The 27,117-nt window shown below is 42.0% G+C and overlaps 1 protein-coding gene across 3 annotated transcripts in view; it reads left to right on the top strand.

Moving 5' to 3' along the window:
* The first annotated feature begins 14,472 nt into the window (after positions 1-14,472).
* Positions 14,473-27,117, top strand: part of LPCAT1 (lysophosphatidylcholine acyltransferase 1) — a 65,072-nt gene continuing 52,427 nt past the window's right edge. For 2 of the 3 annotated variants that reach the window (XM_065629520.1, XM_065629521.1), the window contains exons 1-3: positions 14,523-14,709; positions 21,299-21,441; positions 22,947-23,161. In XM_065629520.1, coding sequence (XP_065485592.1) covers positions 14,593-14,709; positions 21,299-21,441; positions 22,947-23,161 — 475 coding nt within the window. In that variant the 5' untranslated portion in view covers positions 14,523-14,592. Of the gene's footprint in view, positions 14,710-21,298; positions 21,442-22,946; positions 23,162-27,117 lie in introns of all 3 variants that reach the window. The other variant, XM_065629522.1, reaches the window with a different exon arrangement.

Genomic DNA, 27,117 nt, shown 5'->3' with positions numbered 1-27,117 from the left:
TCTTCACCCCTCTGTCCTTGTTCAGACATTTACGGGCACATAAATTGAATCTAAGGGAGCACGTTAGGACACTGGGTGCTGTAATATGAATGTGAAAACACCAAACATTAAGTATAGTAGTGGAGAATCCACAGCACTTATAAAGAAAGGACTGTGTAAAGGGATATGCTGTACTTTTACAATGGCCACGAAAATTGATAGTAACAGTGGCTGAATAGGAATGACGATAGAATTTAAACACTTCTGTAATTCATTTGATTTGTAATGCTAGAGTTAAACTATTCTCCTGGGTTTGTAAATAGAGATAAAAGGAAACGTATACACTTCTAGTGTAAAGACAAAATCTCTGTTACCCACCAGAAACGGTTCAAATTATTTGCTGGACCAGGATAGGTTTCCGCTAGATGGTGCTCCTGGCTTTAGCAAAGCCATGACCAGATTAACCTGCTGCAGTGCAAGGCGGGGAACAAGTTGTTTCATGGACTGGTGAACCAACAAAAGTCAAGTGGCTTCCTGCAGATCTCAATTCACCTTCCCAGATTCCCAGGCTGCAGTAATTTTGCTCTTTCCTCGTGTTTCCTAAGAACTCACAAGCATGAAATTTTCAATTTTATTCTCCTTTTTCTACAACTTCTCCTCCCGGTAACCCTCAGCTCCATGCCATGTCCCTAGCTACAAGCTGGCAGCATGCCTTGGCCAAGCAGCACAAGTGCCCACTGGCCACAGCTGATGGGTACAATCCTGCTGAGCCCGTGCTCCAGCCTTCCCACAGCAGGGACTGGCCTCCTTGCCTCATGCCTTACTTCAAATGCAGGATTTCACACAGCCTGTAGAATGCCTCTGAGATGTCTTCTGCAAAGCAGGCTCACGCAGAAACACTATCTCTCAGAAAGCCACTTTAGAAAAAAATACGTATAGACATATCTTGTGTAGCTTTTTTAATCTGGTCATCTTCATTCTTGCTGCTGTTATTTTTACCTCCTCCACTAGTGCCGTAAGGTGTTACCATCTTCTTCTTTTTTGACAGGTAAAAAAACCCCCCCACACCTTCCCTAAATAATGTTCCACACAGCCACTCACTTTTGCTGTTCCATTGGCAGACACAGTAGCACAGATTGGATCCCCCAAAAAGTATTAATTTCCTTGAATTCATGGGTAATATCTGCCAATTCCTTCCCCTACTCCCTTCCATCTGAGCAGCTCTTTCATCAGTCTACCTGGTACCATTAACATACATAAGAAGGATGTTGAAATACTGGATACATTTCAGAGATGAGCTGCAAAAATGACTGAAGATGGCAAAAAGTATCTCCCAGTCAGAGATATAAAGTCCAAGTCTGTCCACTTTAAAATTGCTTAAGCATCATCAAGTCCCAAGATGGAAAAAGAAAGGTACAAATTAGTGCAAAACAAAAAAATGTAGGGTTAGTTGAGTCTGACACATTATCTGTGTTCAGCAGAGTTGGTGCACATGCATTTGGGGCTGCCTCATGCTATTTGGGTGCACGAAGAACAACTGCAGCTGGTTCCTGGGAACACTGCACTTGCTGGGCTGAGGCAGAACAATCTGGTGCTGCAAACAGACCGGGTGCTCACTGAAAGCACCCTGTTGTGTACAGCCACCATGCACACTTGCCACAATCATACTGAGGATTTCCAGACATGCACAAACCTGGTAAGAGCTGCTGTAAAACTCAGGTTGTGGAACTGTCTGAATGGCTGATGGCATAGATTTGCGAGGTGGAAAAAAGCTAAAACTGAGCAGATACATCTATATGAAGTATTCCCAAAGAGTTGGGGTTTTGTTTGTTTGTTTGAGGGTTTTGTTGGGTTTGGGGTTTTTTCGGGGGGTGGGGGGAGGTGTTGTTGTCGTTGCTGCTGCTGCTACTGGTTGGTTGGTTGGTTGGTTTTGTTTGTTTTGGTTTTGGGGGTTTTTTTGTTTGGTTTGGTTTGGTTTTGTTGTTCTTTTTTTGCAAGGACTGCCTGTCTTTGGCTCAAACAGCTACCACTGGTTCATGGAACAGACCAACACCTGACAGCACCAGCAAAATTTCTGTCTTAGAAGTGTGCTGCTTCTCTTTGGGATGTGAGATTTTCCTCTTACATGCAGAAGACCAGCATTTATGATTGCTGTAACCAGAGCACTGTTGATAAATTGGTTGTTATGACAGTAGTACACGCTGCCATCATGAAGGAGCGGTACCCAGTGTTGCAAAGCATTTGGAAATAGCATTGGGTTGCTGGTGAGGTTCATGAACCTAACACAATGAGTTTATTCATGGGAAGAATATTTCTCTGCTGTTTGTCAGAGTTACAGAGAAGTCTGTAGTTACAGTAAGACTGGTTTGTCACTCTTAATAGGGAAAAGTGGTTTGTTTTCTTCTCCAGGCTTCAAATCCCTTTAGTAATTACTTTGCTAGAAGAGAAGAATGGCTGAACTTGGCCCTAGGCTGACTGACAGTGAAATTTGCACTGACAGACAAATGAAGAAATCTGAGGTTGAGGCTGACAGATCCATTTAGCCTCTTCTGGGTGAGCGAGATGCATAGAAGAATGGCACAGACATTGCTGCTTCAAGTTTGAACTGCAGATGTCCCTTCTATGAAGCACTGAGACTGATGAGGGTGCTCACTTTGCCCCACCACTTTGAGCCTTGACTCCACGCTGCAGATTGCCTGCCTGTGCGCCTAGTAAAGCTGTGTCCTTGAAGGGAAACTTCATGGACACTGAGCACTCAGAACAACACCCAAAGAAAAAAATACCGATACTATCTCTCACAGATTCATAGCCCTCACTACTGAGTATCTCCTCCTTGGTCTGTCTTTTCCCCTGCCCCAGTGCTACCCTGTAGAGCACCAGGAGAGGAAGGGACATGTGGTAGCAGGGCTCAGGGTGGTCCTGATGTCCTCTCAAGACTGACTCTCTCACAGCAGCAGTCAGGCTGCCCTCTCCAGTCCCACAGAACGAAGAGGTTTTGAAGCCACTGTTGCCACAGTGTATTTCTGGTTGCAGAGATGGCAGACAAACACTTTTCATTGCGGCAAACACTGAGGGTCTCATGCTCAACCTCTCTTCACCAGGGATTTGTGATGGCATTGGTTTCTATTCCACAGCAGAAGCCCTCAGGCTCACTCCATTACCTGCAAAGCCATCAGGCTCTCTGATGCGTCTTCTTCCACCAGACAGGTACCTGGTAGATTGACTCACACTGGTCTGAGAAGCTTGTGAGGAAAATTTAGCACACACTTATCTTGCTTTCCTGAACTTGAAGACCCTTGTAGGGGTCAGGCGGCTTCCCCCATGCTCACAGATACATGACTACTAGGTCAATGTAAGCAGGTTTGCAGCCTCTTCAGTGACAGCTGCCAGATAACTGGAATTGCTAGTTACTTGAAATCTGTCAAAGATGGACAGATATGCCCTGCTGCTACACTTGTTGGAATCTCCTCCTTTCAGGAGTTTCCACGTGCAGTTGTAGAATTCAGCTCCTTTGTCCATTGCTGCAGAATGACCCTGCCCCAACTTAAATGGTGGTGAGTAAAAATTGTTGAGATTTATCTATCTGTCTGGGCTACCTATATGTAAGCTCTCTGCCTGGAAATCACACAGGAACAAGGTTATACATCAAGAAATACCAAGGATTTTGAAACTTGTTGAACTTGGTGCAATAAAAATCAAATTCTATCTATCCTACCAACAGATTTGTGTGTGTAAAAAAATTCAGTCTCCAAAGAAGAAATCTTGAAACCAACAGCTGCACACTCCATGACCTGCAATTAAACAGGGTGGAATACAAAGACTGTCTAACAAAATACACAATAAAGCAAATGCCTATTGTACAATTTGTCAATCCATCTTTATTGCAAAATACAATTAAGCTCATCCTCTTTGGGTTCTTCTCTGTGAGGAAGGAGCACTAAGCAGCAGTCCTGACTGAAAAGCAACATGCCAGCATAACAGAGGGGGTTCACAGAACAACACAAGACATTGTGGGTTACTTGACTTGTATCTTTTGCAGAGGGACATAAAACTACAGTTTTTGTATGCGGTCTACAGCAACAAACTACCTGTATGTAACCAGTTACTATATGGTAAATGACATGACATGAAGAACTGAAAGTATGGTGTATGCCTATGTGTGCATGAATATACATAAATTATTATTATATATTATATTTTTATAAATATGGTGCAGTTGAAAAGTTTCTGCTGAACTGGGAGGCTAGCAAGTTATATTACTTGCAAGTCAGAGAATAAGCTGATGACTAGGAATTTAACATTCATCACAAGGGAGAGGGCTGACCAAAGAGGGTGTTCCTCGCACATGGATTCTGGCATGGTTCATTCTTGGAAAAGAAGTATAGAGGATACTCCTTATCATGTCAGATGTCAGAAGGCAAAGAACTGATGGCACAAAAGAGGCAAAGTTATGGGAATAAAGTTTTCCCATGCTTTCTGAAGAATCTCAAAAAGCAGTCAAAAAGGAGGGAGAAAAAAAGCAGCCATTCATCTGAAGAAAAAACCTTCTTTTAAGTCATTGTCATTCCCTGACTTCACAAACATTTCATGTGACAACAACTGCCTCACCAATGCTACACATAAAGAACTTGAGATTTTTAGGGCAGTTGAGCATGCAAATATTTTTCAACTGGGCTACCTGTCACATTTTGCTTTTTCTCTCTGATGCTGACTGTGACCATTGCCAGAATCCCTGCCTGCTGATAGATCTCCTACACAGTTCAGTAGCTTAACTTACTAGTCAAAGAGGTGAAGTTCATCTCTTCTGGAGCAATGGCCATTCAAGAAGAACACCACATGACCACCTAAATTGATCTCTGTAATTTCTGCCCTTAGTCTCAGACAGTAACTTTTGCATTAATTTCTATTTCTTCTTGGAAAGACATCAAATTTTTACTAAAAACTTCTAGTGGGAGAGATGTAAGCATCTGAAAGGAAGTCTTTGAATGTTTAATTATTTTCTTTTCACTAGCCCTTCCTCAAATCCCCTCTTCTCCAGTTTAATTCTAAGATGGATGCTTTTAGCTTCTACTTACAGTCACTGAATCTTGTTATGATATTGTTTTCTGCAGAGTTAGAGTCATCTACTACCAGAAATCTCTTTAAGTGTATGTAATTATGAATCCCACAGAGTACATCAGACTTCAAATTTCTCACCAGCTGTTTTTTTTCCAGATTGTGGATTATTTTATTGTGTTCTGGCTGAAACCTCACTGAAAGGCTGGTATCATTTCTGAAGGGAGGATGTGATACTCTGGTAGCAATCTCAGTTATGCAGCAAGCAAAGGACTGCCAGGGCAGATGTGCTCAATCCAGACAGAAGAGCCATGTTATTGCATGCTTATGACATGAGTGGGAGCCTGAACGTTGTGTTGGGAGGATCAGCTAATGCTGGGCTGATGATCCCCTTGCCCTTCTAATCAATTCATCATCTCTGAGCAGTGTTTTCCTTCTCTCTGGCTCACTGTGATGTGAGCCAGAGAACTACTGCACATGGAGTACAGGACACAGATAGGGCTGCTTCACTGAGGAGTTGCAAGCACCATGCAGGCATGCAACTCGTGCAACTCATGCAACTACCACTGCATCCCATGTACAGCATGCAAGTGGCTCTGTATTGCTAGCAATGCACAGAGACAATAATCTCCCCTGCTCCCTTGGCGAATCCTCTGCTGGCTCACCTGTGATGCCCAGTGGCTGTGAGTGGAGTTGTGTGGAGTCACACAGATGAGCTTAAACCTCATGTAAGACATTTTGTTTGACATGGGGCTGTTCAATAGACCAGAGCATCTGCATGACTATTCTTCTCTGCCACTGAGAAGATCTTCTGAGATCTGTTCATCCTTGTCAAAGCTTTAGGAAAACAATCTGATCCAGACAGCAATAGCACACTATGAACGAAGTAAGAGTCAGTTGCAGGGAGCTCCTTCTAACTAGTAATTGCCTACCTAGTACCATCTTTTTCCACCTTACACAACTGACATTAAAAAAATCAATTATCTTTGGCAAAAGCCAATGAAAAGGTGTTAAAATCTGAGTACAAGATTAGTACGGAAAAGGGCTATGCAATTTATAACTGAATGATTCAAAGTAATTATTACTACTCAATAAGGTTTTAAACTTTCACATTAATGCATTCTGTTTCACCATCCTTATTGTTTGTCATCATGGCTTACTGTTGTAAAATATTTGTTGCCATAGACCACATACAAAAACTGTAGCTTTATATCCCTCTGCAAAAGATACAGGTCAAGTAACCCACAATGTCTTGTGTTCTCCTATGAACCCCCTCTGTTATGTTGGCATGTTGCTTTTCAGTCAGGACTGCTGCTTAGTGCTCCTTCCTCAGAGAGGATGACACCAAACTGGGAGGAGTGGCTGACACACCAGAAGGCTGTGCTGCCATCCAGCGAGACCTAGACAGGCTGGAGAGTTGGGCGGGGAAAAATTTAATGAAATATAACAAGGACAAGTGTAGAGTCTTGCATCTGGGCAGGAACAACCCCAGGTTCCAGTATAAGTTGGGGAACAACCTGTTAGAGAGCAGTGTAGGGGAAAGGGACCTGGGGGTCCTGGTGGACAGCAGGATGACCATGAGCCAGCACTGTGCCCTTGTGGCCAGGAAGGCCAATGGCATCCTGGGGTGTATTAGAAGGGGGTGGTTAGTAGGTCAAGAGAGGTTCTCCTTCCCCTCTACTCTGCCCTGGTGAGACCTCATCTGGAATATTGTGTCTAGTTCTGGGCCCCTCAGTTCAAGAAGGACAGGGAACTGCTGGAGAGAGTCCAGCGCAGGGCAACAAAGATGATGAAGGGAGTGGAGCATCTCCCTTATGAGGAAAGGCTGAGGGAGCTGGGTCTCTTTAGCTTGGAGGAGACTGAGGGGTGACCTCATTAATGTTTATAAATATGTAAAGGGTGAGTGTCATGAGGATGGAGCCAGGCTCTTCTCGGTGACAACCAATGATAGGACAAGGGGCAATGGGTACAAACGAACACAGGAGGTTCCACTTAAATATGAGAAGAAACTTCTTCACAGTGAGGGTGACAGAACGCTGGAACGATCTGCCCAGGGAGGTTGTGGAGTCTCCTTCTCTGGAGACATTCAAAACCCGCCTGGATGACCTCCTGTGTAACCTCATCTGTGTGTTCCTGCTCTGGCGGGGGGATTGGACCAGATGATCTTTTGAGGTCCCTTCCAATCCCCAACAACCTGTGATTCTGTGTGATTCTGTGATTTCCATTGAAATGTTACTAACACCAAATATTGTATTCAAGGAACTGTCTTTTTATTGGCTAGATGATCTTGAATTTAAGAAAAGCTCTAGAAAAGCTGGTATAATTAGTCACATTAGTTAACTACTCCATTCTCAAGTGCCTAGAAATCAGAGCATGAAGAACAGCAAAATAATATTCAGCTCATACAAGAGCCTATCTAAATTTAACTGCTGTATCGTATTAATGAGAGATAAAATGCCCTGCGTCCACAAACAGATGGTGTTAGCCCACATTATTAAACTCACTGTAGAACTTAATATGCTTAGATTTAGATGGGTTATTCCACTGCATGACGCAGCCAATGACGCATCCTGAAGCAACATATCTCTATTTGGCAGTTCTTTCTCATCTTACTCTGCTCTACTGGCTACACTGTCTGCTCTCCCTGAGTCCTGTCCTGCATCTGGGTTATCCTGACTGGCAGATATACAGGTGCAGCCCTTGGCGGTTCTTATTTGTCGAAATCAAATACAACTGGAATAAACCACTTACTGTTGCACAGCCATATTTGGATTTTCACATGATCTCTGCATTTTACTGATCCCAGGAAAGACCTGTGCATCCACGTGTACTTGGAGAGCAGTCAGTGTATCCCTATTCTCCCCACCAACATGTACACACATATTATCTCCCTCTTCCCCCAGCAGATTTGGGAGGGGTACACAGGTATGAAAGATGTGGATGCCTCTTTCTGCCTTGCCCTGTTTCATTTGCCAGGGGGTTGGCATAGGCAGGGGCATGAGCTGGGCATAAAGCCACTGGCACCACTGTGAGTCCCATATGGTCTCTTTTTCACTACAGGCTGTGATTTTGCCTCCCTATAATCTGCCTCCCAAGGCAACAGATTGAATCTGGACTTTCTTGCCCAGGGATCTTTTGGCAGCTCATCCTATTTGCACTTCCAAAAGCATAAAATGTTTGTATGTTATGTTTTGCATATTTAACCAGTGTTGCTATCTTGCAGTAAATAAATACTTAAAACATACTCAATAGTAAACTTTACTACTTCAGAAAAACTAAATGAAGCATTTCATGTGATTCTGAAGTGGTGTTGGATGTGATTGGATCGTGGTATTAATTTCACCAAGACTGCTTCTGGTGAATTCTTTTACATTAATCTGATGTACCTTATCAGCAATCTCCATGATTATTTGGTTATATGAATAACGCATGAAGCTTCCTAAAACAAATCTTGTGGCTACTGCTTTACTCTTCTCCTGAACAATATTGATTTAGTGCTCTTCAAAGAAAGGTTGCTTAATACATAACCTCTGTAAACACATACAGTAACTTAGAAATGAAAAATCACAGGAATCAAGCGGAAGAGAACATATGCAAACTGAAAGTTCAAACGTGTTGGCATTCAAAAGGTGTTTTCATAAGATATTGCAATATTTGCACAAGGATACAAGTGTGAAGATTACAGAAAGCTTAAGATGTTCTTATCTCCTTTATATAATGTGATCTGGAAGATGGATAATATTGACTCAGTTTAGTATTCCAGCTTGCAGAAATTACCATGGTAGTCATATGGAACTTTAGCTGCTGTATTACCTGGGCACAGGCCTTAAATATGAGCAGAGAAAAATGGCTTCTTTTGAGCATAAGTGCATCTGTAGAATTTGCTGAGCATGCATACTCTACTTGCAAACCACAGATGTAGCTGAAAAGTCACAGGAAAGAATTTAAGGATTTCCTTCCCTATCTTCCAAGATTATCTTATGTCAGGGAGAGAGAACTGCTTCATTTCCTTAGGATTGCTCTTCCCTGTTAGGACTAGAAACACAAAGTGGTTTTGGTTAAGATATTCAGAGAAAGAAGAGGAAGAAGGTATACTAAGATGAAAAAGAAAAGAACACAGACACAGAGGGCTACAAGCACAGTAAAAGCACTGCAGACATTGCTACTTTAGTTGGTTTGCAGTCCACTTTATCTGTGCTCTATTTTCATCTTCATATACCTTGTGTGCAATGCTGTTTACAAGGATGTGGTTTTTCAAGTAACAACTGAGAGGAATTCAGTCTAGATCTGAGTCATATCTAAGAACCAAGACATTAAAAGTTCAGTGAAATATTACCAGAACTGCTACAGCCTCTTTCTTCTGAGTTTCGGTCTAAGAACAACAAGGAGAAATAAAATACACAAGACACTTGGGATAGTCTTGATCAAGTGATCAAGTATGAGGCAGAGCAATTTGTTCTACAGTCTTGGATCAGCCTTTGAGAGAGCTGAGCAAGGCTCCAGCTGCCCAAAATTTCTTTTCATCAACCAGGGAAGGGCTGAATGAGCAAACAGTGCTCCTTGGGCTCACTCACCCTCATAATGCCAAGTATTTCCAGTGGTGTGCAGGGTTTGTGCAATGAGCGTGGGGTGCTCAGCACCTGGCCAAGGCTCTGTGACACCCAACATGTGTGACTTCTACTTCACTCCTGAGAGGCCACCATCAGATTAGGAGCTGATGAGTTTGTTCCCAATTGCTGAAGCCAAGGCCATGTGTGAATCATAACACTGGGAATCCTGACGTGAATACATATTAAAGTACATACTAAAGTAAGTGACCAATTATTTCTTGAAAACCCTGTTTTTCCTATTTTTCCTAATAGTTCCTGAATGAGGTCTCAGGATTGGTTGGTTGGTTGGGTTTTTTTTGGTCACACAGGCCTCATTTCTTCAGTCTGACACATCGAAGATGATACAACATTATGAAAAAGAAATTGCTATTCTTCTCACAGACCTGCCATTAACTTCAGCCATTCCTTTCCTGATTCAAGAAAGTCAGATGGATTCCGCACTTCTTAACAGATCAAAAGAAAAATGTGAGCACATTTTCATTGCAAAAGTTGTATTACTGCTAGTAATTCAACATTTACTTAATTGATTTTTCTATTCAGATAATACATTTTATTTCAAGTATTTTTAAAACATTTCCTGGTTTAAACACTGAGTAGATTTGCAATGGAAGCCATGAGGGAAAAAATAAGAAAGGGAAAAAAAGGAAAAAAAACCTTGTGGAACATGTGAAATCAACTGTAGAAAAGTTGTTTTAAGGGTGGAGGTGTATTTGAATTGTGCTTGAATAGGTATCAGCTGATTCTACCAAATGGCCATCAAGGTCAAGGACCATCATAAAAATCAAAGCAAGGACTTCTCCTAAGCAAGAAAATATTTTATTTTTTTCAAAAATAAAGTTCAGTGCTGTGATCAGTATATTTGTTTTTATGAACATTTATTTGATTTACTTTGGAGAAAACCACTTCAGCTTAGCTGTTAAATACTGAATACTTCTTTCCCTACTTCAGGGCTCACAGAAGCATATTTCATAATTAATATTTGCATGCTTTTTATACGTAAGTCCTCTTATTTGTACAGCTCCCTATAAATCATATCAATGAATGACAGCAAGGACCAATTAGAGTTTTTGTGCACCAGGGTAGAATGGCACTTACATGATTGTGCAGTCTCATTTCAATGGTTTCGGGTTCCACAGTTTCCCTGAGGAGATTATTTGAGAGCTTACTGCAATTTATTCTTATGATAGTCAGCTCCAACATTTCCTTTTCCAATTGTATCATAATACATTTACATCCAACATAATGTATCACACATTTTCTCCTCTTGAGAAGCAAGGTAGATTCCATAAATCCTGCAATAAATTCGTCACCTTTTTTTTGTGTTCTTATAAGTCCTTATTAGATGAGCTATGTAGCATGTGCCAGCCTTGGCAGCAACATCATAGTTACAGCTCTTTAGTGATTTGCACAAAAAAGCATCAATCCCCAATACTACAGACATACTTTATTCAATCTCTGAATTAATTAACAAAAAGAACAATACTTGTTTTAAAATAATTATATTATGCTATATAGGTATAAAATACTGCCCTTTCTTAGACATACTTGCAAAGTCTTACCCCTATCTTCTCAGGGTTGTATAATAACACTCCAGGAGCAAATTTCACCATGTATCTCTGAAAGGATCCAAATAAACTTCCCAGTTGACTGCACAGAAAGCAGCAGCATCATCTAAGTGTGGCTTATTCTGCCATACCACATGGGGTGGTCCTTTCTCCCCTCATGCCAAACTGGTTTGCTTGCAGACTCCCAGCCTGCATTTCCCATTCCAGCCCTGCCATGGGATTGCCCCTGTTCCAGGGCTCATGCTCAGCTCCTTCACTGGGCAAATTTTCTTTCACAAGAAACAGGGCTTAGACCTTTCTTTTTACACTTTTAATCTTAAAGGGGCTACAGAGATGGGGAAACACAGTCCTGCAAATTTAAGAAAGCTAGACTGTACATTTTAAATTATCCATCTTAAGTTATACTGATCACAGATGAATTTTAAAGAAATGAGAACCAAGATCCAAGGAAGCACCTCTTAACCTCTTAACCGTAACACATAGTTCATATATGTTCATATAGACTCTTAACCTAGAAGATGGCCATCAGCTGGAACATTATTCCTACCCAACAAATGAGTTCTATAAAACTACAAAGTCTCTTGGAAACTCTTTCAGGTGGAACTGATGTGGTAATCAGAGAATAATAGACTAAACCCATGAAAGCAGTAATAAAAAGTTATAATACTCCTTGTGCACTCAGTAATACAGAACAGGTGCCCAAAAGTGAAGGTTTAAGAGCTAAAGGAACAGGCACTGCCTAATACTCCACTAGATTTTACAATTGTGGAAGATGCTATGAATACCAAAAACCCTAATGCAACTAATAATACTATTAGATCATTTTTGGAAGCTGGCTTTAGAAAACTAACAAAACACAACTAGCAGAACTAAAGAATTGCTTGCATCTCACAGCTGAATCTCTTCCAATACCCCCATCGCATCTTGCGTCCCACACCTACCAGACAGAGAACGGGTAGCCACCGCCTCTGGCCCACTGACCTGATGGGACAGTTTCTACCTGCTCTCAAGGTGGGCAGGTCCCTGTGAGGAGCTGCAATGAAGTCCTCCCTGGCCACGAGGTGTGCAGGCCCTGTTAGAGGGACTCTCTGCTTCGTTCTTCAAGAAATCTGTCATAAATTATTGAAATCAGCCTGGTACAGCTGAACTAATCACTGGCTTGAAGTCATTGGACAGGAAGCAAAGGAGAGGGCAGCCAAATCATTTGGAATGCAGCTAAAATACTTTAGGGAGTATAAGGTTAAAAGGGATCATTGGATCACATACTCTGACCATGGGCCAGTGAGTCTTATCACTAGTCCCAGACTGAGCCAAGGAGCTTGTTTGTGATCACAACAGTTAAATTTGCAGTTAGTTGTCTCTGCTCCTGACTACTGATTGTTCTGCTACTTTTTTTCTATCATTTTAAGAAGCTTTAGCATGTGGTACTTTTTCCGTATGAAGGTATTTGTACACTGCAGTAAAGCCAACTCTTGCAGTTCTTTCTGACAAATCAAATTGATGTAGCCTTTTAAATGTACTGTTATAAGAAATTTCCTGCAATATTTTGGCAAGTCTTTTCCACACCACCTGATCTTTAATGTCAGAGCTACACACCCCATTCCAGTATCAGTCTCATTGACAGACACAGTAATTCATTTCTTGCACACTAATCCTGGTAGTACATGTAATACTGGAACCATTGCACTGGGACCTTATCTGTAATAGTTTGCTTGAACTTATTTTTAGACAATCTTTTCCAAGACCCAAGCTCTCGTTCCAGAGGCATAGCTCACATTCTTGGAAAATGTATACACATTTGGCTGTAAAAACCTGTTTCAAAGCGTTAATTTTACTAAGCAGTCCGGATGATATTGCAGTTGCTCTCACGGTAGTTTCTCAAGTTACCATTTAGCACATCTATGGATTTTATTGAGTTTATTTTAGATCTTTGGTAAAAATCTTGAAAGACACTGAGCCTGCAGAACCTTGCAAACCCCAACACAGTGAAGACTAATCTCTGAAATTTTTTCTGATCTTTCGAAAGTGAAAAACTATTTATCTGTTTACCACATTAACTGTTTAATAGCATTGGCCATTAGAAGTATATATGGTATTAACCATAGGACTCAGAGGCCATTTTGCAGTTCTAAGCCTAATGCTTAGGAACTGTAGAGTCATGAGGGTTTTGCAGATACTTCTATCCGTTTACCCTCAAATCTCGCCAAAGAAGGCTATCACAATTGCTTTACAAGACTCCTTTCAGTGGGGCCCAACAATAGGATGAGGGGCAATGGGCACAGACAGAAGCACAGGAGGTTTTATCTGAATATGAGGAGGAACTTCTTTACTTTGAGGGTGCCAGAGCACTGGAACAGGCTGCCCAGAGAGGTTGTGGAGTCTGCTCTGGAGACATTGAAGACCCACCTGGACACATTCCTGTGTGATCTGCTCTGGGTGAATGTGCTTTAGCAGGTGGGTTGGACTGGATGATCTCCAGAGGTCCCTTCCAACTCCAACCATTCTGCGATTCTGTGATTCTCGAGAACTTATTTTATATTTAAAGATTTGTTAAAGCCCAAACTTGGAGACTTCCTTAGCCAGCTCTGTCAAGATCACAGGGTGCAAATTAGCCAGACGCTTCATTAAAAAACGTCTAGGTTTGCTTGCAACAGAAGATTCCCTGTAGACTTGATAAACACCTCACCATGGGATGCCAGCACAACATCTTGCTTCTTCCAGGTACGGTAGGGATGTTCAATTCAGTATTATCCATCGCTTGTGTCGTTACTTGTATAGCATCTAAGACTCGTCACCACCTCAGAGAGATTCACCTCATCCCTTCTGTTTCACGGTTTTCTTAAAATTCCCCCCTCGCCTCCCGCACGCCCAGCAGCACCTCCGCTCTGTGGCCCGAGCGCGGCGCCAGCCCCGGCCCCGGGGCGCACCTGAACGGCGGCGACAGATCCCCATCGTCTCCCCAGCCCCTGGTGCACCCTCAGCCCCGCCGCCCGCGACGCCCGCCTCGGTCTCCATGGGTGACAGGGGGAACGCGGCCGCCCTCCCAGCATGCCCCGAGGGGAACGGTTGGGGCGGTTGGTGGGTGGGCGCGCGAGCGCGCGCGCGGCGGTGGCAGGCGCCGAATGGGAGGAGGGCAGGCGCGCGCCCCTCTCCCCCTCCCCGCCGCCACAACCGACGCGGAAACCGGCGCCCAGCCTGAGCCGCTGTAACCGGCGCGCAGGGCGCATGCGCGGGCCCCGGGGAGGGCGGGGGCCGGCGTCTAGTGGCGAGGGAGCTGGCCGCCGGAGCCCGCCCGCCTGTCGGCGCCGCTACTCCGGAGCTAGCGGTCGCTGCGCAGCGCCCGCGCCCTCTTCCAGCTGGGCCGCGCCTAGCCCTGCCCCGCCATGAAGTTGAGCAGCCGCGGCCGGGGATGCTGCGTGGCCGGCAGCCGGGAGCGCGGGCCGCCGCCGCGGAGCCCCTTCGTGCACCAGCTGCGCCTCAGCCCCCTGCAGAAAGCCAAGGTAGGGGCGTGCAGGGCCCGGCCTCCCCGCTCTCTTCCCTCCGCCGCCTCCTTCCCCGCGTACCCCGCCGCGCACCGGCTGGAGGGCCGCGTCCTGCGGCGGGCGGGGTGCCCAGCCGCCGGCGCTTTGTGAGCCGCCGGGGGCGGCGGGACCGCGGAAAACCGGTGCGTGTGGATGTGTGCGCAAAGCCGGGCTTGCGGGGGCGGCGCGGTGCCCGGGCGGGCGGGGGGCGGCCGTGAGGCCAGGGGTCGGTAGTGGCCGCCGCTCGGCGGGCGTGTTCCGCAACTTCTCCACCGCTGCTTTCTTAAAAAAAATAATCGTTTTACGAAAAATGGATTTTTTTTTTTAATGGGGGTAGGGGAGTAGTCCTGCGGAGGCACTCTTTACAGCATCAAGTTAAGGTGTGTCTGGGCCGAGGCATCCCGTGCATCCCAAGTTTGGCCCCTGGGTAAATAATCCCTGCAGCATAATTTACACATTGTACAGGTAGCATGAGATGACAATAGTCGGTATTAAAATGAAAATTTGCAGTTGTATTTGTGTGGGGTTTTTTTTTTTTCCCCTCCGTGCTACTGCCTCACTCACCTCACACAGTGAGCAGTAGGTGGTTGGATATTCAGAGTGCATGGCCCTTGTCTTAGGCTTTTGGGAAGATCTGGGTCACTTGCTGGATGAAGAAATACTGTCGAAGGCTCATCTAGTAAGGAGTTGGCCATTTCTATTTCTTTAATCACAGTAATACTTCAGTTCCTTAAAGCTGTTGTTCTGGGGGCCTAACAGCCAACAGTACCTATCAACATAGAAATTACAATCCACTAATACAGAACCTCTTGGATCAAAGTGATTTAGATCCAACTTTAATTTAATTTACATACTGAGCAAAGTTCATTGTTGTGTTGCCCTGTTGCTGTCCAGATGCTTGACACAAGACATGCATGGCCTGATTTACAAAATATCAAAATGTGCCTCATGTTGAGTATCTGGCAGCCAAGGAATTCATAATGCACTCCAGTGTAAAAGTTTTTTACTTTTTTAAATCAAATTTCTGACGATGATACAGTTAAATGCTGAATTCAGTGATTACTGATTAAATTGTTGTTTGAATGGGAAAAGGGAGAAAATGTTTGTGCCATTTGCCTCATTCAGTTTATACCTAGAGCTTCCTCAATAAATTGCACAGTCGTAATGATTTCTTTTCCATGTAATCCTATTTCCTTAAGTCATGTTTTCTGTGTAAGTAATGAGATAGAAGACTTTAAGGGGGCAGAGAGAAACAAACAGCATGTTTTCATATGGACTAGGATTCTGTCTAATTATAACAATGTTTTATTTTGCAGTGTTCATGTGTCTTTTAAGTGTTGTTTTCTACTTGGTTATTTATAGAGAATTTTAAAAATACCATGGGGAGGGCAGAGTACCAGTTTCACAGTTCTTGCAGTATTGGGTCTCATATGAGCTATGGCATTACTGGTCTGCTGTTAGTCCTAACAGACCTTTAGCCGCTTCGCTAGTGAAGTGACTGGTTGTAAAAGATACTTGCTTTCTGCATGGGCTGCCCTGTGCATCTGTATGAGACATGAGCTTTGCCACTGGATTTCAAGGATTTATTATTTTCAGTGAAAACTGAGAGATGTGTTTAAAGCTCTGTAGTTTTTTACAGTGTGCAGACCAAAGGAATAGCCTCACCAGAGAGTGTAGCTTGGTCTTGGTTTTTAAGTGAACAATCTTTTATTGATGTACAGCGGCACAGAGTTCTTTAACCCAGCTTTTCTCGCTGTATTATTTATGCAGTTTTACAAGAGGAAAAAGCACACAAGCCAACATAGAGAACTGTGATAGTTTTTCTGCTTTGCCTTAGTCATGCTCTCCTAACCTCTTCGCTGATTAAAAGAAAAGTCGTGCTTGAGATAGAGGCTGTTAAAAAAGAGCTGTGGAACTGTTGCGCTTATGAGACATGCCGCTCTCCCAGGAAGGGAGACTTCTTGAATGGAGAGGCTGCTTTCCAGTCAATTACAGCAGTGTGCATTCTCTTCCATGCAATCCTAGCCTGTTACTGAGGGTTCGGTGTGAGTATTGCTGCTGAGCTCACTTCCTGTTCAACTGGAGGTGCATATTGTGTCACGGATTTTTCTGTCTGTCCTGTGAATCTAATGGGGTGAGTTCTGGGATTGCAAAGCCTGTTGAGGAAGGTTAGGAATGTGTGGGAACTGGAGGTACATGAAGAAGTCAGTGAGCACAGAGAGTGGGAGGTGAGACTGCTTCGTCTGATGATCAGTTTTCTGTTGCTGGTGGTCTGTCAGATAGCCCCATTATCTTCACCAGTACCTCATCTCTGACTCATCCTGCACTCTGCAAGAGGTTAGATTAGCTTCTTTTGCTCATTAATATGGCTCAAAGTAAATGCATTTTAGAACATTTCAGCCTGAGGCTGTGGGAGTAAAAAAAGTAGAAACTAAGAGGACATAACAACTGCAAAGAGGAAGAACAACAGCAAAAATCCATTTGAATGCCAAGGAATTGTTCACATCTTCTTTTATTTGCTTTATAAAACTGGGAGGTAACAGGAGTGTAAAAGCAGTAAGGCTACTTAAAACTGAGTTTCATGCGTCCTGTAGAAATGTTTATTTCTCTCTGATTTGAGGGTGACAGTGGGGGTCATTCTTGAAGCTACCTGTTTTATTTCAGTACCTATAATAACAAGATCCTTTCTGGGAAAAAGGCAGACATGATTTCATTAACCTTGCTTATCCTAACATCCTCTGGGCACCTGTCACGTAAGTCAAAACTCTTGATTCTGGTTACCTCTGCAGAACAGGCAGAGGCATTACTGGAACTGTCACAAAATATTAGTAGCTTTGTTTTCTTGCCACTTAAAAACACATTACAATACCATTTTCCTTGCTTCCAGTGTTTCTGGCCCTTTTATTGCACCAGTGCTGGAGTTCCTTTGGTGCCTTGGTGAGCTGATTTCTCTCACTAAACCATCAGTTTATTGTGTTTTTCTGTAATCTGATTGTTTTATTTTGTTGGGATTGCTTTTTTTCACTCAGATAAGTTGCATTGGCTCATTGCAAGCTCAGGTAAGTGCTAGAGCTGACTCAAGGGAAAGATTGAGGGGAAAGTGAACAGGACCACCTTCTTTAGCAGCAATGATCTGTTAAATTGGCTTAGTTACACATGAAAATTTCTACTCCTGTATTTATCTCCATGATTGTGTCAATCAGGGAACTTGCAGAGTGGGAAAGCGGGTAGTAAGAGAATTGTTCAGGGATTAATTTCTAGCTCTCTCAGTGCCATCTTTGGTGAATCGAGGCTGTAGAGATGATAATAGTGAAGAAATGAAAGTGTGGGGCAAGGTGTAGTCTCTATCTGATATGTTTAAAATAAAAATCAGACCCTCTACCATGTTAAATGTGCTGTTCATTATTCCATTTTTTGTTCAATCTATGATGATCACATTGTAATTAGTCATGGAAATTTTGTCGTGAATAAACTTTTTAAACTATGTTTCTCTCTGTATCGCTAATTGCAAAGATGCGTTTTTGCAGCTTCTCTGGGATACTTTCAAGACAAGAAACAGAGACATACAGAAGGAGAAACAAGGGAACTCTGTGATTGCCTTGCTCAGTGCTTAGATATGTGGGATGTTTTGGAGAACTTAAAAAGGACGTAAGTTCATACACAAGTCTGAATGCAGGGTCTCTAAATGAGGAGAACCTGTGATAACTATTTAAAGTGATTTGCCTTGCATCAAACTGAAGCCCTTCTGATGGAAGAGTATGGTTTCCCACGGCAGCCTTCTGTTGTGAGCTGTAAGACCATCTTCCCCCTTTTTGCTGTCCGTGAGTCTTTTACAACATACATTTCAACTCCTGAAAAACTAAGTAGAGGCCTGTAGACCAGGAAGTATTAAATGAGCTTTAGTCAAACCCCTCTGAGAAAACTGGTCATGAGCTGAACCTCCCAAGGTACAGCTCCAGATAGACCTTTTGGGTTTTTAAAATGTGTCTCAAAACACGGGTGTTTACATATAACTTTTTACCAGATAGCATTTGTAATTTTACTAGAAAACATGTCTGAGTGAATGTCCTAAGTATGTAGAAATATGATCACTAAAATCAGATGTCTCTACAAAGTCAGACCAGGAGTGCGTGTCTCCTGCATTCTGATTTCTGACAGCGGCCAGTGCTGCGGGATCTTCTCCCTTTTTTTGTCTGACACGTACACTACTATTGTACATGGATTTTACAGGATAAAGCTTTCTTACCCAGGAAGGTGTCTGAATGTAGATGTAGACTGAACTTCATTTCAAGTGTTACTGTCTTTGTATCAACAAAGATATCCTAACCTTCTTCATGGGCCGAACATACTTCTCTCTTCTACCAAATTTCTTGTGTGAACAGATACTGCTGAAAAAGAGGCTGATGTCACAGCCAGACCATGTATACCTGTGTACTTGGAACTGCTTCTTGGTGGCCATTTCCACCACTACTGTTTCTGGACATATAAGATCGAGAGGCCTTTTCTACACATTTATGCCATCTTTCACAACCTTATAGATACAACTACTGCTTCTGTTCTGTGATTTGACTAAAGTGATCTTGATACAGAAGATTGCTACACAGATGCAAAGGCCTGAATAGCTCATCACCAGTCACCTGCCATTCTGCTTTGCCCTGGTATAGGAAGAGACTTTGAGGAGTGGGAGGGAGAGGGTGTGAATCCCAGAGGACTGTGTCATCATCTGCATTTTGTTTCCCTTTTTTCTTGACAGCTGGTCCTTCTCCTCTTAGGAGCTTAGAAGGCAGGTGCTCTCTCTTCTCCACTTTGCAGGTGAATGCTCCCCTGGTTGTTGCCAGACATGGTGGTCTTGTGGTCTCTGGATACAGAATTGCATGAGTCAGTAGGACTTCAGTGCTCATCTGACCATTGCCAGTTTAGGAAGTTGAACTCATTCATCTGGGAAATTAACCTATCTAAGGAAAAAAAAAATCTTCTTTCTTCTGATTCTGCAAACTTGCACCCAGGGACTGGAATCCTGTTTTGGAGAGTGAGACTATGGTTGTTATAAGATGATGGTGCCAGTCGGAACCACCAGTGTAAAATCTGGTGTTGCGGTGGGCTGGTAGCTTAGGGTTTTCTCCTGCTGTGTGTTCCCTGCATCTGCCCTAGATCTACAGATTTGTGTTTGGTGAGTTGGTTATTGAGCTGTTTTGGGAAGTGAGAGGAAGCAGGAACTGATCAATGGAAAACTGAGCTGCATGATGACTAGATCTATGTCAGGGAAGAGAAGAATATGAATAATGCTTTCCACAGCAGCCTGGAGATACATTAGATTAAGCAAAACATCAGACAGCACCTTATGCCTCATTACTCATGCATGCCCAGCCATTGTGATACTGAGAAGTGCTTTTCTACCTCATCTAGTGTACCTGTGAATATGTAGCATATTTCCTGTTGAATTCTATTTCTTTACATGGCCCTTCTGTTTCATAGTTTCTCCTCCATCTTCTGCTACCCACCTTTGTACAGCTTGAGGAGCATTGGTGCTACCACAGTCACCTTCAAACAGTTTTCAGTTCCCTCTCTCTCTTACTTAGGCAGTCATCTGAAGCTGCACCCTCCTTCACTTTAAGAGCTTGTTTATTTTTCCTGTCCTTTGAGTGAGGAAGATGGGACTCTGGCTCCTGGAACTGTTTCCTGTAGCAGGTGGATCATTGCACACATAGCTGCTGAATTGTGTTTTCTAGAGGACAATTGGGAACAACTCCAAACAGCTAGGGAAAGATGCTACTTTTGGGAGAATTCTTCAGAAGGCTAGGAGAAGTTCCACCATAACATGTTTTCCACCAAAGTTGAAGGCAGAGGGCTGGCTGGTTGGAAATGAGCTCTCCGAGAACTAGAGTACTGGAAGGAGCTGCAGAAGCAACTAGGTTCACTGTGACTTTGCAGGGCAGGACAACTTCCTGAAAACCTTTGCTTTCCAGGGTGTTGTGCCCATTAGCACAAGCCTGGAACATAAACTCATGTCTTGATGTTTGTCCAGATGTGTCTTTGCACAGTGTTCCCCACTGTGGTTCCCCACAGCTTCTGCTTCCAGAGATGTACTACAGAGGAACCTGTGCCTGCCCAGTCCTGGAGGAGGTTTCCAGGCTGGGCCTTGTATTGGCGTGTGAATGCACCCTGTCGAAGTAGTGCACATCACTGGCTGTGAGCTGCTGTGATGGACTGACTTCTCTGTAGTGCAGTAAGATTTACAATACACCCATGCTAAATATTTACTTAATGTGAGGCTGCACAAAGGGAAAAGAGCATGCGGATGTATTCACTGCTCAACATTGGGTCTGAAGAAGTGTGGAAAGCAAAGACTGCATTAGCTTTAAAGTGTGCTGTGTTTCAGATACAGTTAAATTGGTGAATACAAAATCATTACGCATACACCACAATTATTTGTTTGGAATTGAAACGTATTCTGCTCATTTTAATGTTAGTTATTTTTAAGCTAGGACTTCAGATCTGTTTCCAGGAATCACTGACTTTTTTGGTCTGAGATTGTGTTAGAATAACGCGTTTGTTTTGGATTTTGCAGATTGCCATCATGACCTTGACTCTGTTTCCTATCCGACTCTTTTTTGCTGCTTTTATGATGTTGCTGGCCTGGCCTTTTGCATTCATTGCTTCGATGGGATCTGATGAGCAAGACCTTGAAAAGCCCCTCTCCTGGTGGCGAAAGTGAGTTACTGATGTGGTGAAATACTGAGAGAATCATTATTTAGTTCAGCAGTTTGAAATGAGAAGATTGGAAATACCTGATGCCTGTCTCACAGACCTGCTTTTCTCTTCAAAAGACAAATGTAAAGATTGTTGTTTAAACACATTCCTCAGATGGGAGACTAAAAATACACCAACTGTTTGATTTACCAGGTGACCCAAGAATTACAGGGAGAAAAACTGATCATCTCTGGTCTGTGATCTTTATTGAGGATGGAGTGTGAAGCTTCATTGTGACATCCCTCAATTTCAATCATTCTTGTAATGTCAACTTCTTGTTACAAAGAATGACACTGCGAATGTGCCCAGACGTCATATTCTAAATTGTTGTTTTAAACTGCTTCACTCCGTTGTTTGCTACCCTATGATGGATTGACAGCTTCTGTTGGTTCTCTGAGCGCTTGCCCCATGCTTTGGTGTTTATTAATAAAAGTCTGTGCTTGCTTTGATACTGGAATGCTAATTAGGGTAGAATGGAAGACAGTGTTCACCCACCCATGAAAACTACCATTTGAGGAGCAAGGAAGGAGGAGTGTATCACGTCTTCTGTAGAGAATTTTAAAATTAGGAGCTGGCACTAGCATGAGGGAAGTTGATTCTATTTTCACATCACCAGTTTACATTTCATTTGGAATGGTACCTGTATAACTAAAGGAAAAATTGACTGTCTTCAATCTTGCATGCAGTTATTTTGAAGCTTTTTAGATTGTCCCTCCCCCATTTCATCCAGTTTTCAGTGTCACCCTGCTCTCCAGCCTCCAGTTCCTGTGAGTATAACAATTTGTGGTGTTTGGTTTTTGGCACTCTGTTGGTTCAAAGTAAATGTTTCTCTTTTCATGACTGTCAGACAGTTTAAAAAACAAGCAAACAAAACCCCAGAAAAAAAAAGCCACAAAAAAAGCCAACCAAACAAAAAACACTTTAGGAGGAGATGGGGAAAAGGAAAGAAAGTAAAATACCTCCAAAGCTCCCAGATGTGTTCTGTGGGCAACCCTGTGTTTGAGAATCTCTGCTCTACATTTCTCCACTGTTTTGTTTGAGTAAGCTCAAGCCCAGGAATCAGGGTTGTTGTATTCTAACAATATCTTAATAGCATTTTTCAGGACTCAGTTTATTAGAGCTTTTTTTGGCGTTACTGGAAAGCATTACTAGACATTGTATAGAAGAAACTAAACAGTCATAGTCTGAATCAAAAATAATTTAGTGATAAAATAAATGCCAATCTTACTGTGATTAAAAAGCATTAATAATCAGGCATGAGACTAAATTGGATGGTATCTTACCTTGCAAAGTCGTCCTAAATCTGCTGAGAAAAACAAAAGGTCTACGCAGTGTTCCTGCTCTGTTTAGGCAGTATATCCTATCTGTACTTTTGTCATGCTTGCAAAGTTTTTATGTAATGTTTTTCCTTTCATTATGTTAAGGTATTCCTGTGGCAGTATAACTGTTTTCTCAACTCTTCACAGGATAGTGGATATTTTGCTGAAAGCGATCATGAGAATGATGTGGCTTGCTGGTGGATTCCACTGGATAAATGTAAAAGGCACACGGGCATTGCCAGCAGAAGCAGCAATATTAACAGTGGCTCCTCATTCTTCCTACTTCGATGCCATTCCAGTAACTATGACCTTCGCCTCCATTGTGATGAAAGCAGAAAGCAAAGATATTCCTATTTGGGGAAGTAAGTTGGCAAATACTTAATTTTTCAAGAACAATTAAAAGTTATTACTTAGAAAGTTGGTTGGTTGTATATGAGAAGGCTGAAAACACAAAGAAAATTTTTTTATAGTATATGGTGAGATTTTTATTTTACTGGTCTATTCTGATTGTCAAAAAATTGTGGAGGATGTGGGTTTTTTCCCCCCCTTTCTCCAAAGTTGGATCATTGTAGAAAGTCAAAACAATCCTACAAAACTCACAGTTAAATTTGTGGTGAAATTTCACCGTTTTAAGACCCAACAAATAGAAAAGCAAGTTAGAATGGGGCTGCAGAAGCAAAGGGTGAGGCTGTAGAGAAAGTCCACCAAAACCTTCTTGGTGTCAGTTGGAGTGCCATCTCAGAAATGTCTGTTAGGAATGTTGTCTGCTCTGAACAGTACCCTGCCTTGAGGGAGTGCTGCTAATCCTTCATGCATCAATAACTTTGTTTCAGGCAGGGCGTGAGAGATGAGTGAGAGCAGATTGTTGTGCACTTAGGTTTAATCAGAAGAAATGCAGAAGTCCAAGTCAGTAGTGTCTGAATGCTATCTTTGGAATTATCAATGTAGATTCTTATGAAGTCTTGAGAGAGGTGATTTTTGGTGCAGTTGTGCCAAAAAAATGTGTAAGCTTTTAGGCTCGTAGACTTCTAACCAACGTCTGTGTGGAAGAATTTTGGAAAAAAACACTATGTTGTGTTTAGGGACCAGCAAAGTTCAAAGAATCTTCTCATGTGTCATTGTGCAGATTTTAAGGGTAGTATAAAAAGGACAAAAGATTTTACTTTGGCCTTGGGTGGAGACTCTTTAATTTAAAGTCTAAACAAAAGCTTTGAGTTCCTTCACAAATAAGTGGAATCAGGCTGTTGGTGTTGACATCCTCTTAAAATTTCCTTAGACAATGTGGTTTTAACAACATGTTCAAAACCAGATGCTGAGACATGGCCACAAATCGTGAGAGGTTACATCTGGAAGCTTCATGTAGGGAATCTCTTGGTATAAAGGTCTCTCTCAGGTAAGGTTCAAGCCAGAAGTGTAGCTGTATCTTGATTTTGTTGACTATCTGATTAATAGAGTTTCGTAAAAGTTTGTGGTAGTGAAAAATCTGTGTAGAAATGAATAGATGCTTTGAGCAAAAAGGGTGTAAGCATATGTTTTTAAAAACAAATTTATACAAACAAGCATAGTGTGAAAACAAGAAGAAATCGAACTACCTTGTCCAATACTGAAAGAAGATGATATTGTGAGATGGTATGTTGATACTCCTATACAGTATGAGGTGTATCCAGGCCAACGTGCACTTTAGCAGCAGTCCAGCCATAGAAGCAGGGGCATATTTATCTTCTTTCTCAGCTGACTCAATTGACTGTTTATTAATTGCTAGCTCAACAAAATAAAGTATTATAGTCTGTGTGGAGCTCTCCTTTACTTGCAGCTGAACTGTTTAGAGGACCCAAACTAGACGGGGTAACTCAGAGCCTTGTTTTACTGAAATGTGTTGAAATGGCATTTAACAGAATGCTTAGTAGCTGCTTACCTATCCCACGTAATAGATTGAGTGGAGACTAGTGGGAAAGCCTGAAGAGAATCTGTAGGGATATGAAGGTTGTGGTTACACTAAATGTAGCAAAAATAATGCATATCAAGTAGTTCAAACTATTTCCTATATACCTAATTTAATTTTAAGGTAAATTTTAAAGGATTCAATTGAAAGTCTATACTTATTGCAATTAATTTTAAAAAATCATTCAATTTTGTTCATGCGTGAGCAAAAGCAGTTACAGAAAAACAACTCAGAAAATTCTGTATACTGATTTGATGGAATATTACTGGAATGTACAGTGCAGTCAAGTAAACGAGTATTTTGTCCTCTATAGCTGCATTCACTTTATGTCATGCGGCCATGAAAATTATGTAGTCCTTGATGAAGTATTCAGAAAAATGCCACAGAAACAAGGCATGGCAAAGCTCATACATAACTGGGATTCAGAGTTCAAGCCCCCCCCCCCCTTTTTTTTTTTTTTTAAAGAGGACTACTTTTATATGAACAACATTAATTACAGCAGTTTTTGTTATTGAATTAAATGGACCTTAACTGAGAGATAAGTAGTCACTGTAATGATTAGTTTGGCTAAAAATTTAGTGAAAACTTTCCAGTGAGATTGGGACTTCTTTTCTTTTACTGCTTGAAAGAGGTTTTCTGTGACGCAGATGGTACTATCTTCTCCTTTGATCTAGTATTTTAATTCCAATATTATTTACGCTTCTGTACATACACACATACAAAATGTATTTTGTGTCTTTGGACCACTGGTATTTTTCTTATGCTTATGCTGTAAAAAGGTGGTCATGTTTTTCTTGGATTGTGCAGTGAATGGTCAACACTCTAGACATTAATCTAGAATTTATCCCAGAGAGGTCAGAATTGTTTTTTTCAGTTTTCTAAGTCTTGTAAACTTGTACCATCTCCAGTGAAGTTTTAGAGGCAACTAGTGGTAATCCTGCCCTTGCTATCTGTTGAGTCTTGTTAATGGTAATTCAGAATCTTATGGGAAGTTTTGAATAAAGTATATTCATGTAACTCTGTGAGCAGACTTCAGCATGTAAAAAATGAAGCAGCAGAGGAAATTCAACTATTTCTAAGGATGAGGACTTTGGGTAAAGAATAGATCTTCATCCCAAATATCCCAATATGATATAAATAAATTGGCCTTTTGATGTAATGACAATGTTTATCAGGACATTGTATGTTAGATACTAGAGGGATCAGGTGCTTTAGCAGTCACAAAAATATCTGTTTGCTAACTGGTTACAAAGATTGGTTCTGAAAGTATTTAAATAGGTTTTTGGAGCAGCTGCCTGTATTATTGTACCCTTAGTTTGCCAGTCATGGAATATTATGCTTTTGGTCCACTTTTAAGTCCAGATTAAAAGCCTGCTTTATGGGGTTGGAAGTATTCCACAAGTGTGTTTGTGTGTATGAGTGTTTTATTGCTTTCTGACTTTAAGGCAGTTCTCCAGAACCACAGAGTCCAATTTCAGAAGCAGACTTAGGTCTTGTGACTCTTGCAAGACAACTTCCTTCTTTTTAGGAAAACAAAGAAAAAACAAATTAAAAAATGCTCCTTTGCTCTGACAGAAGAGTTATAACCTCTTCGGTTAGTGGTCAGTAGTGGAGAAAATTACCCACTTGGCGCACACACTAGGTTAACAAACTCTGGGGAGGAACCGCTTGTCCAAACACAAACAAGATTTCATGATCATCAAAAAAATAAGTATCTGATAAGTAGAGAATGCCAGAACAGACAGAGCACATCACCACGATGCTGAAGAGCAACATGTACTTCTGCACAATGGCTTTCCAGAGTTTTGGTAGGTTGGAGATATGAAGTTTGCTGGACCACTTTAGTGTAAAGTGTGCAGCCTAGGGAAGATGATACTGACGAATCTGTTGCACCTTACAGTGGCTCAAGAAGTTAGATTAGTTGATTCATCAGCACAGGTCCTTAAACTTTCCTGCTTTGTGTACTGGACCCCACTTCAAGTCAGGACAAGCTCTTTGCATAAATTCTGGGTGGTTCACAGCCTTATTTTTGGCTCGCGAAGCAACCTGGATAAGTTATTTTTTCACTGCTGAAGCGGTCAGTGCTACTGCAGAAATACAAAGGAAAAGGAATTTGTCAGTAAATATGATTTGGTGGGGATTTTGTTGGACAACTTTTGTGATTCGAACATCTGTGGTCTGAACTTTTAAAAACTAAATATAAGGTGGTAAGCTAATTTAAACTTTAAGCTACTTCTCAACATCTGTAACCTCAGCCTCTGAAATAAAGTTGGTATCTGTGAAGTCCCTTTTGGAAAAACCTGCTGTAAGCTGAAGTTGTCAGAGATTTCATCTCTTTATATGCTGTAAATCAACAGCTTAAACAATGTTAAGGTC

This window comes from Caloenas nicobarica, chromosome 2 (genome assembly GCF_036013445.1).
Source record: "Caloenas nicobarica isolate bCalNic1 chromosome 2, bCalNic1.hap1, whole genome shotgun sequence".
NCBI classification, from domain to species: domain Eukaryota; kingdom Metazoa; phylum Chordata; class Aves; order Columbiformes; family Columbidae; genus Caloenas; species Caloenas nicobarica.
This window is presented reverse-complemented; position numbering and strand designations above follow the sequence as displayed.